Raw genomic sequence first — 16,338 nt, 5'->3', positions numbered from 1 at the left:
GGGGACTAGTGTATTTCAATACTTGTTCTAACGAATTCTTGTTAATCTAATCTTATCTTATTTATTTTTTCCCTTTTTATTTTCTGTTTTTATTTATCTATATATATGCACCGTAGATCTAGAAGCTTATCTCCTTTGTCGGTTGTCTTAGAAATTGAAAAAACTCTTCACATGATTCGACGTGAGAAATGTGAAGAAGAAATCAAACCCGAGATGATGGCTGAAAAACCTTTAATCCTCGAGCTCCTTAAACCTTTAAGGAGTACTGAAACTTCTAGCATTGTTGAACTAACGATTGAGGCCAACAATTTTAAAATCAAATCGGCCATGATACAGATGCTTCAAAACTCGGAGGCAGTTTTGTGGGGAGTCACATGAGGACCCAAATGCTTATCTCAACAAGTTCCTCCTTCACTGTGGAACTTTCAAACATAACGGTGTCCCTCTTAAAGCCATCCGCTTAAAGCTCTTCTCTTTCTCCTTAAGAGACGATGCCTCAGAGTGGCTTTTCTCATTAGAACCAGTGAGAATCATAAAGTGGGAGGTTATGATGAAAGAATTTCTCTCAAAGTACTTCCCACCTTCAAAAACGGCCCATAGGCGAAACGAGATCAGTTCTTTCCAACAGTTTGAGCAAGATTCCTTATTCGAAACATGGGAAATGTTCTGGAAACTCATGAGAAGATGCCCCCACCATGGCTACCCAAAGTGGAAGCAAGTTGATTTTTTCTATGGAGGTATTTCGTCAATCAATCGATCAACAATAGATTTTGTCGCTGGTGGGAACTTATTCAAAAAAGACGAAGACTCGGCATATGAACTGATCAATTCACTCATGGACTCAGGCTTTTCACATTTTTTAATTAACACAACAATTGTATCATTTAAATTATATGGGAACTTCTATCTTTCCAACCACCAATTACAGGCATTGAAAATCTCATTGCCAATCTCCTCCCAAAAGGGTTGATAGAATCTCGTGTTCTAACCATCTAGACTTGGTGATTTATCCGGATGCATTTCAAACACATCGGTTTTAAATTCTTCGACACAAAAAGGGGCTAAAAGACATGCATTCATTTCATCAGTTACTACATGGTGCAAGATATCCACATAATTTGTAAAAATGTTTGGCAAGCAGAGAATAAATTAGTAAAATAGTTTTTAGCAACATTACCAAATCCTCCTTCATCCACCACAGCTGCCTTGTTATCATCTACCAGTAATTCAATTCTATTATGTGCCTTTCTAGTTGTAATACATGTATGGAAATACTTCAAATTTTTGTCTCCCCTTTTGAGCCTCTCTATCTCCAATAGGTCTCTTCGACTTCCAGTAATCGGCTAAGCTTATGTTTTATGTCCAAAAAAATTCTAACATCTCCCTCATCCTCCATATCCCTCAGTCTCAATAATATGTTGCGGCATTGTGTTATTTTTCGAGTGAACCTTGCTTTGTATTTACCTCCCCACTGCTCCATGGAGGCCGAATAAGCTGCTAATTTCAGTGGGACATATTTATTACCAGTACCAAACCAGCTATCACGAACCACCTTGATGAAATCCTTTTCTTGCACCCACGCTATTTCAAATCGAAAACGTCTAGGCCTCTTAACCATATTAGAGCAGGAGGAAAACACGACTCCTCGCTTCCCAGATTGATCAAGAATACAATTAAAATCGCTCAAGAGTACCCATGGTAATGTAGACAAATGGTTCAGTGTATCAATCAGTGTCCAAGACTCTCTATGTTGATTTCTATCTGCTAGCCCATAAAACCAACTAATCTCCATATGGTGTTGTGAGAAACCACCAATATAGTTGTTACGGGAAAAGAATGGTTGCGGCATAAATTGATTTTTTATGTCACGAGAAAATCCATGGCTAATCATATTCTTTTTCCACGGGTAAATATGGCAAGAGTAAAAAAATACTTGTGGCAAGATATTGTAGCATTTGACAATCAATCCCGTTTAGCCATAAGTATAACCATGGTGAAAATAAAACATCAACAACTAAAAATCTAGCTTAGTCACGAGCATAACCGTGACAAATTTTATTAAATTTCTTCATATATAATAATGTTTTTAAATATTATTATTAGTTTAATTTTAAGTAAAACAAAATCAAAGATAAATACATATGATTTCTACATATGTAAATAAAATCATCATCATTTTGATTTTGTTATGTACATTTGTCAATGTATATTACATATATGGCAGTAATATCTTATTGAGAGCCAAAAATAAATCATGGCATGATCTAGATATTATGAAAATCCAGGAAAAAAAAAAGGTTACAAGAAATTATAAGAAATGCAATTCAAGTGCATATATGAAAAGTAGTAAAAGAGTGAAAAAAAAAAGTAGTGTTATTCTGTCAAATGAGATTTTTACAAGCGTAATGAATCCGACCAATAAAAAATGAGATGCATATTAATCAATTTTAAGGATAAAATATTTTCTAACATTGGCAATCAAAAGTATTTTTACTCTTAATATTATAAAGGGTACAATAATACCCTTAAGTTTGCATGTTGGACCATTTTATCTCTAACTATAATTATAATCTATGCAATCATGAATTTTATCAACCATGTGTCATTGTTATCAGTCACCAACAATACATCAAATATATATACAGTAAACCTCTATATAGGAATATACTTGGGACCAGACTATTTGTATAACAATTGGGAGGTTATTACTAAATAGAGTTTAGTATAATAAAATTTCTCAACACATAAAATTTTAAATTTGCTCGATACTTGGTTAAGATTATCATAGGCATGCATGGTTTATATATAATGCATAACAATAGATATTAATGGGACAAATTAAATATTTAGAATTTCAAGTTAGAGTCTAGGTTTTCAATATATAGATAATTGGAAGAGTTTTATGAGAAAAATGTAAATATCAATGAGAATACTAAATATTTATAATACAAAGTTTGTGTTTCCAACTCATGGATAATTTTAATAGTTTTTTTAATATTTTATAATTTAGTTTGAATTCTTAATATATATATATATATATATATATATATATATATATATATATATATATATATAATTATTACTATATAGAGGTATAGTTTTTAAATGTGGAACTTGAAAAGTGTATAACAAATAACGTTTGGGAGGTTATTCCTATTTATAACTGGCCCAAGCTGTGACCGAATTTTTTTATAACAAAATAGAGGTTATTCCTATATAGAGTATTCTTATATAGAGGTTTTACTGTATATACAAATGTGAAAAAAATTAAATAAGTTAAAAGTATATTGTATATACATGTGTTTTTGATCTGGTACAGAATACAAGATTAAAAAAATTAGCATTTTTAAAGTTTTTTTTCACATGTACACGAGTTTTTGATTTGATACCAATGAGTAATAATTAGACATGTCCACGGGTCCGAGTACCCGTCCGGCCCGCCCAGGCCCGTGTCCCTTGGGCCGGACTGGGACTATGTTAATTGATGTTAGGCCCAGGTCGGTCCAGGTCTGATAAATCCCGCCTATTTTTTGGACGGGCTTGGAATTAATAAAAAAATAGTGCGGACCGGTCCAGCCCGGTCCGTCTATTAATATTAATTAATAAATTATATAGATTTATAGATTTATATATTAAATTTTATTTTTTATAATTAAAAAATTATATACAGTAAAACCTCTATATAGAAATAACTTCTATTTTGTTATAAAAAAACTCGATCCCAACTTGGTAATAACCTTTATTACCAAACTCTATTTAGTAATAACCTTCTAATTGTTATACAAATAGCCTGATCCCAAGTGTATTCATATATAGAGGTTTTACTGTATATATGTTTAGGTGGGTTTATATGGACTGGGCTGGTCTTGGACTGAGAACTTTTATACAAAAGCCCGTCTAGCATAACCAAAGTCCGATCCAGCCTAACCCATAGCCAAGTCTAGTAATAATATGACATATATATGGAATAGAGAAAATGAGAATCATAACTGCAAAGAATGCTCTGTTAATTATAACTCAAAATTGATCTAAGTAATATTCAACCTTACAGATAAACTTGGCCGAACTTTGCAAATCAGTAATCCACCTATAAACCTAGGAATTATATTGACAATGCATATTAAATTTGTTGAAAGTTACATGAGATTCAAATGTCCTTAAATGAGAAGGATGAACATCCTTTTTCTCATTAGTGTACATATGACACAGAAACAGGCATGTGTATACCTCCAGAGTCAAGCACGTGGCATTTTAGAAAAAGGGTTGTCATCTATAAAACCAAGTATCAGTGTTTCAGTACCTCACTCCATTTCCTGAGTTCTTCCTTGATTTCTCTCTTTCTCTGTCTATCACATACTTTCCTTCTGTTTCTGGGTGATCAATCTCCTTACTTCATCTGGGTTTGTCACCTTCTCCTTATCTTACTTTAGGGTTTCATTTTTTTATGCTGAGTTTTGAGCTTTTGTTTTAATGGTTGATTGTTTTGTTTTTTTCTGGTTTTGATATAAAGTTTGTTTGGTTGTGATGATAAAAAAAAAAAGATGAAAGGACTTCAAACTGAAACTTCCTCCGTCAAAAACGATGTCAAACAAAAAACCTTATCCACAACTTTTCCTTGCAGGAAAAACCTAAATTCAGTGTCGATCTAGGTCTTTCTCTGGGTGGATTTCCCTGGGAAAGCTCCGGTGAGGAGAGGGAGGCATCTCCACGTCTCGGATCAAGACCTTCTTCACCCTCCAAACTAATCAGCTGGGCTATAGATTCAGCTTCCAGAAGCCTTGAGCTGGACAAGGATATGATTAAAAGAAAAGGTATCATTTTCATCCTCTTCTTTCTTTTTTGTTTGTTAAATTTATTATATAAAGGAATTTAACTTTAAGATGATTTCGAAATTTACTTATAAGTTCTAGATGCTATCCTGTTTAGCATACTTAATTACTTGTAAGATCATAAGATGGATAGATTTTTCCACAATCCGTTGGTTTCCTAACCTGTTCATGACTTTCCAGGAATCCAGTCCCAGAATGGAGCCGTTTCTAGTTCAATTGGAGGAATCATGTTCCTGGACGAACCAGTTTCTAGTTCAAATGGAAAATCAAATGAGTTTGGAGGAATCATGTTCCAGAATGGATCAGCTTCCAGTTCAAATGGTTCAGTATCATATGGAAGGAGGTACCAATGCCTGGTGCTGGTTTCAACTTCGTATGAAAGACCAACTGCTGAAATGATCATGTTCGAAGACATACTCAATTCCAGTTGGAACAAAAGACCAGCTGATGGAATCAAAGTTTCACAATCCATTGGTTTCAAATTCAAATGGGGAACCTGTTCATGGCTCTGCAGGAATCAATTCAAAAGGAAAATCTCCTGAGTTTATAGGAACCAACATTCAGAGTTCAAATGAACAATTATTTGAATTTTCAGGAACCATGGTTCATACTGCAGCAGCTTCTTCTAATTCAAGTGCAAAACCAGTGGCCTTTGTAGGAAGGCAGCTCGAAAATGAAGTAGACGGTTCAAGTTAAAATGTTGCTGACCTCGAATTAGACATCAAAGTGCTTATGAAAATGCCGATTGGGAAGGGTAAAGTTGGAAGACAAGTAGAAGGATTTCTATACAAGTACAAGAGAGGGGAAGTAAGCATGGTGTAGTTGCCATGGCTACTTCCTCAATCCGACTGAATTTTTGAAGCATGCCGGCATAACTGATATGTTTTCCAATGAAGTCGCATATCTGTCATCCCATTTCACATTTAAAGCAATATTCTGAAACTCTGAAACTTGTAAAAACTTCCATTTCCATATCATATGATCAGCATTTTTATCTAAGAGAAATCTATTCAGGAATCTACTAAACTATGGAAGATTACCATAATAAGTTATTATTATTATCTTTAATCATGTTGATATTATGCAAATTAATTCCATAATAGATAAACAAGGGCATTAATGACCTGGAGGTTATAACTTTCACTTTTTGAAGAACTTGCTGAATTGGTTTCTCTCCGCCTAGGCTTGAGAGGAGTCGCCTTTATTTCTTTGTGAGAAGTTTTTGCTAAACCTTGTTTTCCAGTATAGTTTTAATCCTTGTTTCATAATCCTTGTTTCATAGCCATCGAAGCAGGCCTTACAAAGCTTTCTTTGAGCACCGTGGAAGATGCAAGATGCTGAGATATAAGTAGTGCAGGGGTTGGAGAAGGCTTCTGAGGGGTTGAGTGAGTTTTTGAGGGGCTGGGTACGTTTTGTTTGATTGGTCGATTCCTTACGGATGGCGGGACTTTGGAGGCCCGGAAAAGGGATCTCTATCAGAGACATAGGAGAAAGGAGGTTCATGTTCCATTTTTACCACGCATTGGACAACCGAATTTTGGAGGGAGGTCCCTTGACCTTTGATGACCATTTGCTCTTAGTGTACCATCTACAACAAGAGGATGTGCCCCTCAATGTTCCAATAATTATTATGCCAATCTAGGTCCAGATTCACGACTTTCCACTAGGTTACATCATGCTGCAGGTGGGAACATTGTTAGAGGGGACCTTTATTTTATTATGATACTAAGACAATATTGGGGGTTGTCATAGTTTTATATGCATACGGATGGCTATAGATGTTCATTAGCCCTAAAAAGATGGAAAAGATTAAACTAGCTTCTAAAGTTTGGAGTATTGTTCAGATCAAGTATGAGATTTCGCCTTCTACTTCAATCAGCTATGCTTGTGGACGGTTAGGGCTCCATGACTCTCACTGCCCTAAGAGGTTTAACATGCGAGATGGAAAAATAGCTCTTGAGTGGGGAAGCGGATTCGCACGGAGGACCAGCGCACGGTTTGGTAGGGGCGGTGAAAACTGGCTATGAGAGGATAATGTGGGAGGTGAGTCTCTTAGAGGACCTTCGGTGGTGACTATGGAATTAGATTCAAATAATATTCAATCACATGGTGCTAAAAACCTTAAAATTAATAAAGAAGAGAGACATGATAGTCTAATGCATCTATATTTGTTTCAAATAATAAAATTCTTATGCATGTTATCCTTGAGGAATTGAAGTATGGTTAACAAAGTGAAGATATAGCCAATTAGTTGGGGTCCACACATGGTTAACAAAGTGAAGATGTAGAATTGGCTTTGTTAGAAGAAGAGAAAAAGAAAGAGGATGAATTTAGGTAATGTTTCAGAAGTGGCTACTCATCGAGGAGATGAGGAGAGTGCAAGCAAGACAATTGGTGCTTTATCCGGTGACAATTTATCGGCCATGTCCCAAGGGGAGCTCTGTTGGGAGTAATGATAGGCGTTTCGTGGATCTGTAAGAGACTTGGAACCCCGAGTAGAACTAGCCTTGAAGGACTTTGTGAGAAGTTGAAAATCTACTTTTTTGTTACCTTAGTTAGTTCAAATAAAATTAATAGCTTAAAATGTACTCTTCATTTAATAATTGTTTTTCTATTGATTGTGAAGGCCGGCTTAGCTCTTTTTGGATTAATAAAGTTGATATTTTAGATTTTTATACTCTCATTTATATATTGATTTTTCTATTACTGAAGAGTCTAGTAATGTTTGTCGGTGTACATGATTCTATGGTCAACCGGACTATGATAATAGACATCTCTCTTATGAGTTGTTGAGGGACCTTAAGGGGCTGCCTCGCTCCCTTGGTGTGTCTTCGGGGAATGTAATGATCTTCTTTTTGTGTCAAATATGTAGTTCGATATGCAAAATGAAGTTATTTATAAATTATTTTTTTTGTATTTTTTTTATCCTTGGGGTGAATCTGGTTTAGAAACGCTTGACGATTTCTGACTTTCAAAGGGTGGTCAATAACGTTAATGGATGTCTGGCTGGGTGGAAACGGACGCTCTCTCCCTAACAGGTAGAGCGACATTGATCTAATTAGTTAGAAATGCTATCATGACACATTCTATGAGCACTAACCTTCTTCCAAAATCCACATCTAGGAAAATTGATAGTATCAACAAAAGCTTCCTTTAGGGGAGTCAAGACAACAAAAAAGAGTGCATCTTATCCTGTGGGAGGAAGTGTGTAATGTTGAGCGATTTCCACAAGTGCACGGTATACGCTTGTAGTAATAAAAGATATCGATCCCACATGGAACGTTTTTTAAACCAAACTTATTTAGAATCGGTTAAATTTACTTTTAAGGTTTATAATATGGAAAATCGTTTAATCGGTTTTGGTTTTGAAATTGCTAGAATGAGAATCAGATTAGAGTATGAAGATGTTAGAAAATACTCTGATTTAAGAATGAATTTGCAAGATAGGAACGTTTAGTACTTTTTAGAAAAGTAAACAAATGTATTTGTTTGCATTAAGCAAAGAAAACAACTTTAAACTTTGTATGAATTATAAAGATGAAATAAATGACGGAACCTCTAATTATTTGGCTTTAAACATGACAAAACCCTATCCGGGATAATTGCCCTTAATCAAATTAAAACTCTTTCGAGATAATAATTTGCCTAAGTGTTCAACAAAGTTTCCTTGTAAAGATTTTGAATTAAATACGTTTTAATGAAAACACCAGCATCCACTTCGGATCCTTCACCAAAGTGCTGCATAAAAATCTATCGAATAGAACAGACTTTATTAGATGAAATATAAATTGATACAAGTTTACAGAGAACATGGAGCATGGAAACATTCGACGACTTGCAAGTGAACGGGTTGTCAATCCTTTCCTTGGGTTTCGTTAGAGTTTGTCAGGCTCAGGGGCGGATCCTCTACTCAATCTTCTCGTTGAATCTTCGTAATAGAGACTTGGTCGGTCTACTACCAAAATGAAAACTAAATTGGAACAATGTCTAAACGCTACTGAACTTGTTATTATTGGAACAATGTGTGTACAGCATATTGCTTTTTACAGAATCGAAATCTAACTTCTGAATCACTTGACTTGGAATTTCTGCATAAATTCTATACTAATCTCTTTCTTCTACATATCTTCAACTCTCCATCAACTCTTTATTTATAGATGTTGAAGAGCCTTGATTGAAGTGTCGTGTCCGTTGTGAAGAATCGTATCCGTTGTGAAAGGACGTCTTTATCCACCCGAACGATCGTGTTTCGTCGAAAACGAAAGTGTGCAACTAGGCTTTTACAGACTCCTGCTCGTACCGAGAATACACTCGTCTTGTATTTCCAATTTGGAATTGAAGCATTCGGGACGATATAAGCACGCATGTTTTTAAGTCTTTCGTCTCAAGGCATTTCAAAGCACAAAATTTCCTTTCCCAAACCTAAACTAATATATGAGATATATTAAATTAAAATAAGTACTTAGGTTAATTATTGCTTAGTTACGCCCGAGATAAGGGTGGTCTTGATCGTAACTTTATACGTATTTTATTGCTTGGTGTTCGCTTAAGAGGTACCGACCATGCCATGGGTGGACGCAATCGTTACTTTAAACTTAAACACGCTTATATTTTTTTAACGTTCCTTCCATACCTCGATTGTGATAAGGGTGGTCGCAATCGTGGCCAAAAGTAAACGGTACTTAATTTTCTTCCCTTTCATACCTCGATTGTGATAAGGTTGGTCTCATTCGTGGCCAAAAGTTAAGAATTCAACTAATTGATTAATTAATATGAATTATAAAATTAAAATTGTAACTTGGGAAAAAAAAGATAGCACATTCATCCTATATTGACTTAAAATTCAACATGTATTATGGCTAAAGTTTCCTTAAAAACTTCAATTGGTGTTAATGTAAGACGAAATCAAACCGAGCTAAAATTGTTTAGTTCAATTTAATGCCTATAAACCTAATTGAAAATTTAAAATAAGATTTATTGTATCATGAATTGCATGATATAAAATAGAGATTGAAAATAAAGAATTTATTTAATTAAAATACATTCACTCGAGACAATTTTACTTAAAATCGTATCGGAGATTTTGTAAAAAATTTGAAAAATATTACCCGTATACGTATAGAAATATTTTTCTAACGATAATGATAACCTAAACAAATAATCATATTAACTTATGGTTAATTTATGAACATATGAAAAAAATGTGTTGCATTTAAAATATGTTGCAATATATTAGTGTTGCATTTTTTCGTTTTGCTAAATAATATTTTCGTTGCATTTTTTCGTATAGTGTAAATAATATATGTATATCTCCTCCCACACTTAAATTGGACCATGTCCTCATTGGTGCAAAAAGTGAGAAAACATAAAAATTAAATACGAAATAAGGCATACGATAATAAAGATAGAAATTGTAGCAAATGAAACATTCAACATAAAAATAAAAATGGAAAATTGTACCAAACATAGGAAAATTAAAATTGTACCAAATTATAACAAGATAAAAATAAAATTAAAAGAAAACAACCTATGCTTGAGGCGGGGAATCCGGAGGTGTAAGTGAAGTTTCCACATTTCGGCGTCGGAAAAAGGAAAGCATCCGATGCCGAGTCGATCTATGCTCACGCCTCAAAAGGTTGAGGTTGTCATTCATCACCATGTTGTTTTCTACCAAATCATCAATTCTTAAGTTCATTTGACGATTGTTGGAATTGATTTGGTTCAAAATCCTCCGCAAATCCACCGGATCATCCGCCTGAGGTGCTTGGGGTTGTGGTTGAGCTTGTGGTTCATCCTCCTCGCCTTCCGCCTCTCCGCCGCCTTCGGTACCTGCAAATTGAGAACTTGAAGCGCCACCACCCATAGTGCCACGAAGGTGGGCAATACGGGAGGCATACGAAATAAAGACGGGGGGACCTTGCGGAAGCAATAAATGAGCCCGCTCAAGAGCCGAGATGTCCAAAAGTGGAACATACCCACGGTAGGTGGACATGTTAAAATCAGCCAATTCACCCCGAGCTCCCAACACAATAGCGGTGATAAAATTACAAAGAGGGATCTGAATGGTAGTAGCCCTCGAAGCACAGAACAAATTATCGAACAACATGCCAATGCTATCAATCCTCAAGCCTTTAAACAAACTATCCAAAACATACAAATCCCAAACCTGAATCTTTGAACTCTCAACACGCCCAAACAAGGAGAAACTCAAAAAATTGTGAAAGAAGAACACACAATTGTCCTTAATCAACTTGCTTGAAGTGTTTTTTGAATTAAAATAGTCTTGGTCCTAAAGAGTTTGCCAAATAGCATCATTATCAAAATCTTTAGGCTTATCATAAAAATCAGAAGTATGGAAACCAAACATGTTTCCCATTGCTTCATAATCAATGGTGTAAGTGGTACCATTATTCCTAAAAGAGATTGAGGTTTTCTTCTTGTTCATGGTCAAAGTGACCAAAAATTCCACCATATATTCATTAATACGCGGAAAATGCATATTAACGAATTCTTGCCAACCCAACGCCTCAATAAAAGCATCAATTCTAGTAGAGAAATTCAATGCTCTTACCGAATGGAAGTCTAGGAAGTGCATATCCACAAATTGGCGGTCGGCTTGTGAAAAATGTTTGAAACGAGCGGCTTCCTCCTCCGAAGCGATGTCGAAATAAGCTCCACATTGAACCCGAAGGCGATTAGCTTCCGTAACAGCGGGCTTGTTACCAACACGCTTAGTCCTTACCATGGTAATGGTGTTTAGGGTTTGAGAAGAAAAAGAAGAAGAAAAAGGAATTGAGAGAAAGAGCAAAGCTTGAAGATGAGTTTGAGAGTTGTAATTGGAAGTGATTGAATGGAAAAGATGATAGAAATTGGAGTGAATAAATTGGGAAGAGTAAAAGTAGGTTTTTGGGGAAGAGTTTGGAGTAAGGGATTGGGTAAAAATAGAGGTGATGTGAGGTTTGTGTAAGAGGTAGGGTTATATAGGGTGATTAGGTAGATGTATAGGTAGAATAGGAATAGGAATAGGCAAAAATTGTGTCAAAATCGGAATCAAAAGGGCATATAACTCGCGTGTCGCGACTGCGAATAGCAAAGCCGCGGCACGCGACTTTCAGGGAATTTTTGCCCTGAAATCCGTCCGTTTTTGCTCCTCATACCGAGAATTATTAATTCCCGGTAGAGAATTAGTCAAAACTGGCTATTTGGATGCCTAATGACTTGGTTTGTGCAATTTTGTTGATGGATTGGTTCCTGAATGTAATATAAAGTGTCCCTGCACTTAAAAACTAAAATAATTGACATTAATGGCAAGGAAAACCAAAGGTTTAACCTTAATAATTTGAATTAAAGTGTAATAAATTGGTTATGAAGAATTAATGAAACTTAAATGTTCATTTATGCATATAAGTTAAAAGAATCATTTTAAGTGCATAATAAGTGCATATAAATATATATTAATTATATGAATTTAAGTAAGTGAATAAATTAATGTTTTAAACTTAATGAATGAAATTTGTGAAATTGGATTAAGTGTGAATATATGTGTTAATTAAGAAAACCATGATTGTTCAATATTATAGATTATATATAGATTTAACCATGATTATATAAGAAATAGAACAAATATATATCTAACCATTGTAAAATTAATAAATGAACTGAAATGAAATAAAAAATTTATTGAATAAAACAAAACAAAGAAAACAAAAAATGAAACTAAATAACACAAAATACACAAATATTTACAAAAATAAAACTTATAAACCTAAACTATTCTATATACTCATCCCTATCAAGCGGGATATTTCTAGCCTTAATACGATCAATTTGAAACTGCATAAAAGTTTCACGTTCCGGTGCAGACAGAAAGTGAGGCCCTGCGCGAAAGACACGTTTCACAAGTCCTTCGTGCTCGAGAAATTCATAGTCTATCATCGGGAAGAATTCATCATCACTCCAGGGAACATCAATGGTACCCTTGGTACCAAGAATTATTCCACAGATTATATTGCCGAACCCAATCTTCTTATCCTTGGATCGAGAAGCGGCGACAAGACCCTCCATTAGAATTTTTGAAGAATCTACTGCATTTCCCTGGAATATATCTCCAAGAACATAAAGATCTGTGTCACGGACCACACTACTGAATGTGCGACCGAATAAACTGTGACACATGAATTTGTGCAAATACAGCATGGAGTTGGAGCGAAATGAGTGATTATAGGCGAGTTTTGAATTGAATCGCCAGAATCTAGTGAGCATTCTCCAAATATCCGTGGATGTCATGTCTTTTCCTGGATGACGTTTGATTGTATCCCTCGGGGGAAAACCAAACCAAGTATGCAACTCGGGATAGCCGAAAGTGAAGATTTCGCCATCTCGACGAAAACTGAGACGTACCCGTCGTTTGTTAGTGAAACAAACGGTACAAAAGAATTCGAGTATCCAGTCGCCTATTATTGGAAATCGCATTTTGGCGAATTTTGTCCACCCTAGGCGTTCCATATAGCGGCTTATGTCATCACTAATGCCAATTTGGGTGTTAAGAAATTCATCCATATACAACATTCCAGTGAAGAATTTGTAACGGAGATTCCAGTAACGCCTACCTTCATCGTGATTGAAGATAGGAAAAGGCGCCCCATATCGCTTGGATAAGTCTGGGCGTTTGTTGCTTGAGGCAGCATTGTGCCTTGAAGGTTTGTATTTGGTAGGCATGGTGTAGAATGTAAAGAAACAAGGTTTCTGTTACTTAATGAAAAATGGTGTTTTGAAGAAATCAGAAATCTGACAAAGATAAAAAAAAAAAAAAAATTTGTAACAGAACTTGAATCCTCTAGGACTAATTTATAAGATTGTAGGATGAAGAGAGGTATTGTTTTAATCATGAAAAGGTATAAAATTACACCTTTCGGAAATGAAAAAACTTAAGATTTCGTTTGTCAAAGGGTTCGTCTAAAGGTTTAGGATGATTCAGACCTGAATGTGTAGGAAAAACGCGTGTCGTGACCGAGAATTCCAAATTCTCGGTCGCGACACGCTGATTTCCTTGCGGAAATCAGGCGTCGTAACCCAATTCCTGATTCACGGTAGAGAATTTATTATTCTCGGTAAGTTCAGAGAAAACCTAACCTATTTGGACAAATCTGAAAAATAGAATTCTCGGCAGAGAATTGCCTGAAACTTCAATTCCATTCTAATTTTCTAAAATTAAATCTAAAATCATGAAATAAACATATTTTATGCATTTAAATCATAACATAAAGTCATCTAATCACAAAAATGGCATTTGGAAAGAAATAAAATAAAATAAAATAAAATAAAAATAAAAATAAAATGAGCAAAAATATATAAAAAGAAACAAAACAAAATAAACTGTGATCGAAAAACTGAGTGATTTATACGTTAGATAATCTCGTTACGAACGGAATTCCTATTTGTGAAATATTTTCGTAATAGATTTTACATCGATTACCATTAACTTTGAAACGAATTCCGTTAGGACCTTCCAGTTCTAAAGAACCATAATCGAATGTTTTGACGACTAAATATGGTCCTATCCATCTGGACTTAAGTTTTCCTGGAAATAAACGAAGTTGTGAATTAAATAACAGCACTTTATCCCCAACATTAAAGTGTTTGACTTTAATTTTGGCATCGTGCCATTTTTTCACTTTTTCTTTATAAATTTTTGCATTTTCGTAAGATAGATGGCGTAACTCATCTAACTCGTTTAAATCGAGCAAACGTTTCTTACCTGCTTGTCGTAAATCAAAGTTAAGTTCCCTAATAGCCCAATAGGCTTTATGTTCTAATTCGACTGGCAAATGACATGCCTTCCCATACACTAAGCGGTATGGAGTCATTCCTATTGGTGTTTTAAATGTAGTACGGTATGCCCATAACGCATTATTTAGTTTACAAGACCAATCTTTTCTTGAGGATGAAACTGTTTTTTCTAGAATCCATTTGAGTTCTCTATTTGATATCTCCGCCTGACCATTTGACTGAGGATGGTATGGCGTAGACACGCGGTGGCGTACTCCGTATTTTTTCATAAGCGTTTCAAAACTTCGGTTTATAAAATGAGTACCGCCATCACTAACGATGACTCTTGGACAACCAAATCTACAAAATATATCGTCAAGAAAATTAACGACAAATTTAGAATCGTTCGTCGGGGTTGCAATTGCTTCAACCCACTTTGAAACATAATCAACGGCAACTAATATGTAAGTTTTACCAAAAGAAGGGGGAAAAGGTCCCATGAAATCTATTCCCCACATATCGAAGACTTCAACTTCTAATATGGTTGTGAGGGGCATCTCATCTTTCCTTCCTAGATTTCCTGTTCTTTGGCACTTATCACATCAAGTAATAAATGAACGGACGTCTTTAAACATCGTAGGCCAAAAGAAACCACATTCAAATATTATAGTTGCTGTCTTGTTAGCTCCATTATGTCCTCCATAAGAGCTAGAATGGCATTCCGACATTATGGATTCATATTCATTTTCACCAACGCATCTCCTAATTATCCCGTCACCACAAGTCTTGAACAAAAAAGGATCTTCCCAAAAATATTGTTTAATGTCGAAGAAAAATTTCTTCTTTTGTTGGAAATTTAATCCTTCCGGAACAATATTGGCTGCAAGATAATTAGCAATATCTGCATACCATGGTGACATGACGCTTTTCATTTGATAGAGATGTTCATCAGGGAAATCATCTCGTATACCGTTAGTTTCACCTATGGGACCGTTCTCATCTTCAAGTCTCGATAGATGATCGGCGACAAGGTTTTCTACTCCCTTTTTGTCTTTTATTTCTATATCAAATTCTTGTAACAATAAAACCCATCTAATTAGACGCGGTTTTGCATCCTTTTTAGCAAATAAATATCTTAATGCTGCATGATCAGTATAAATAATAACTTTCGAACCTAACAAGTATGACCTAAACTTATCACATGCAAAAACTACAGCTAATATTTCTTTCTCAGTTGTGGTGTAGTTTAATTGTGCACCGGACAGTGTGTGACTTGCATAATAAATGACATGAAGTTTCTTATCCTTCCTTTGACCTAAAACACATCCGACAGCTAAATCACTTGCATCACACATAATTTCAAATGGTAAATCCCAATCGGGTTTAGCAATAATAGGTGCACTGACTAAAGCTGTTTTTAATGTTTCGAAAGCTTTAACGCAATCTTCATTAAAATCAAAGGTGGAATCTTTCATGAGTAGATTAGTGAGTGGTTTGGAAATTACAGAAAAATTCTTAATAAATCTTCTGTAAAAACCGGCATGTCCTAAAAATGATCTTACTCCCTTAACAGTAGTTGGAGGGGGTAATTTTTCTATTACTGAAGTTTTTGCTCTATCCACTTATAATCCTTTTTCAGATATTTTGTGACCTAAAACAATTCCTTCGTCAACCATGAAATGATATTTTTCCCAGTTTAATACCAAATTTGTTTCTTCACACCTAGACAAAACTTTATCCA

The 16,338-nt window shown here is 35.1% G+C and overlaps 1 protein-coding gene across 1 annotated transcript; it reads left to right on the top strand.

Annotated features, from left to right (window-relative positions):
• The first annotated feature begins 4,217 nt into the window (after nucleotides 1-4,217).
• LOC136218143 (uncharacterized) lies at nucleotides 4,218-7,461 on the top strand. Its single transcript, XM_066004906.1, has 3 exons — nucleotides 4,218-4,400; nucleotides 4,622-4,811; nucleotides 5,010-7,461. Exons 1-3 carry the CDS (start codon nucleotides 4,218-4,220, stop codon nucleotides 5,369-5,371), a joined length of 735 nt encoding a protein of 244 aa, XP_065860978.1. The 3' UTR covers nucleotides 5,372-7,461.
• Nucleotides 7,462-16,338: the final 8,877 nt, after the last annotated feature.

Source organism: Euphorbia lathyris, chromosome 1 (genome assembly GCF_963576675.1).
Source record: "Euphorbia lathyris chromosome 1, ddEupLath1.1, whole genome shotgun sequence".
NCBI lineage: Eukaryota > Viridiplantae > Streptophyta > Magnoliopsida > Malpighiales > Euphorbiaceae > Euphorbia > Euphorbia lathyris.
Note: the sequence above shows the minus strand (reverse complement) of the source record. Positions and strands in the feature narration are given on the sequence as shown.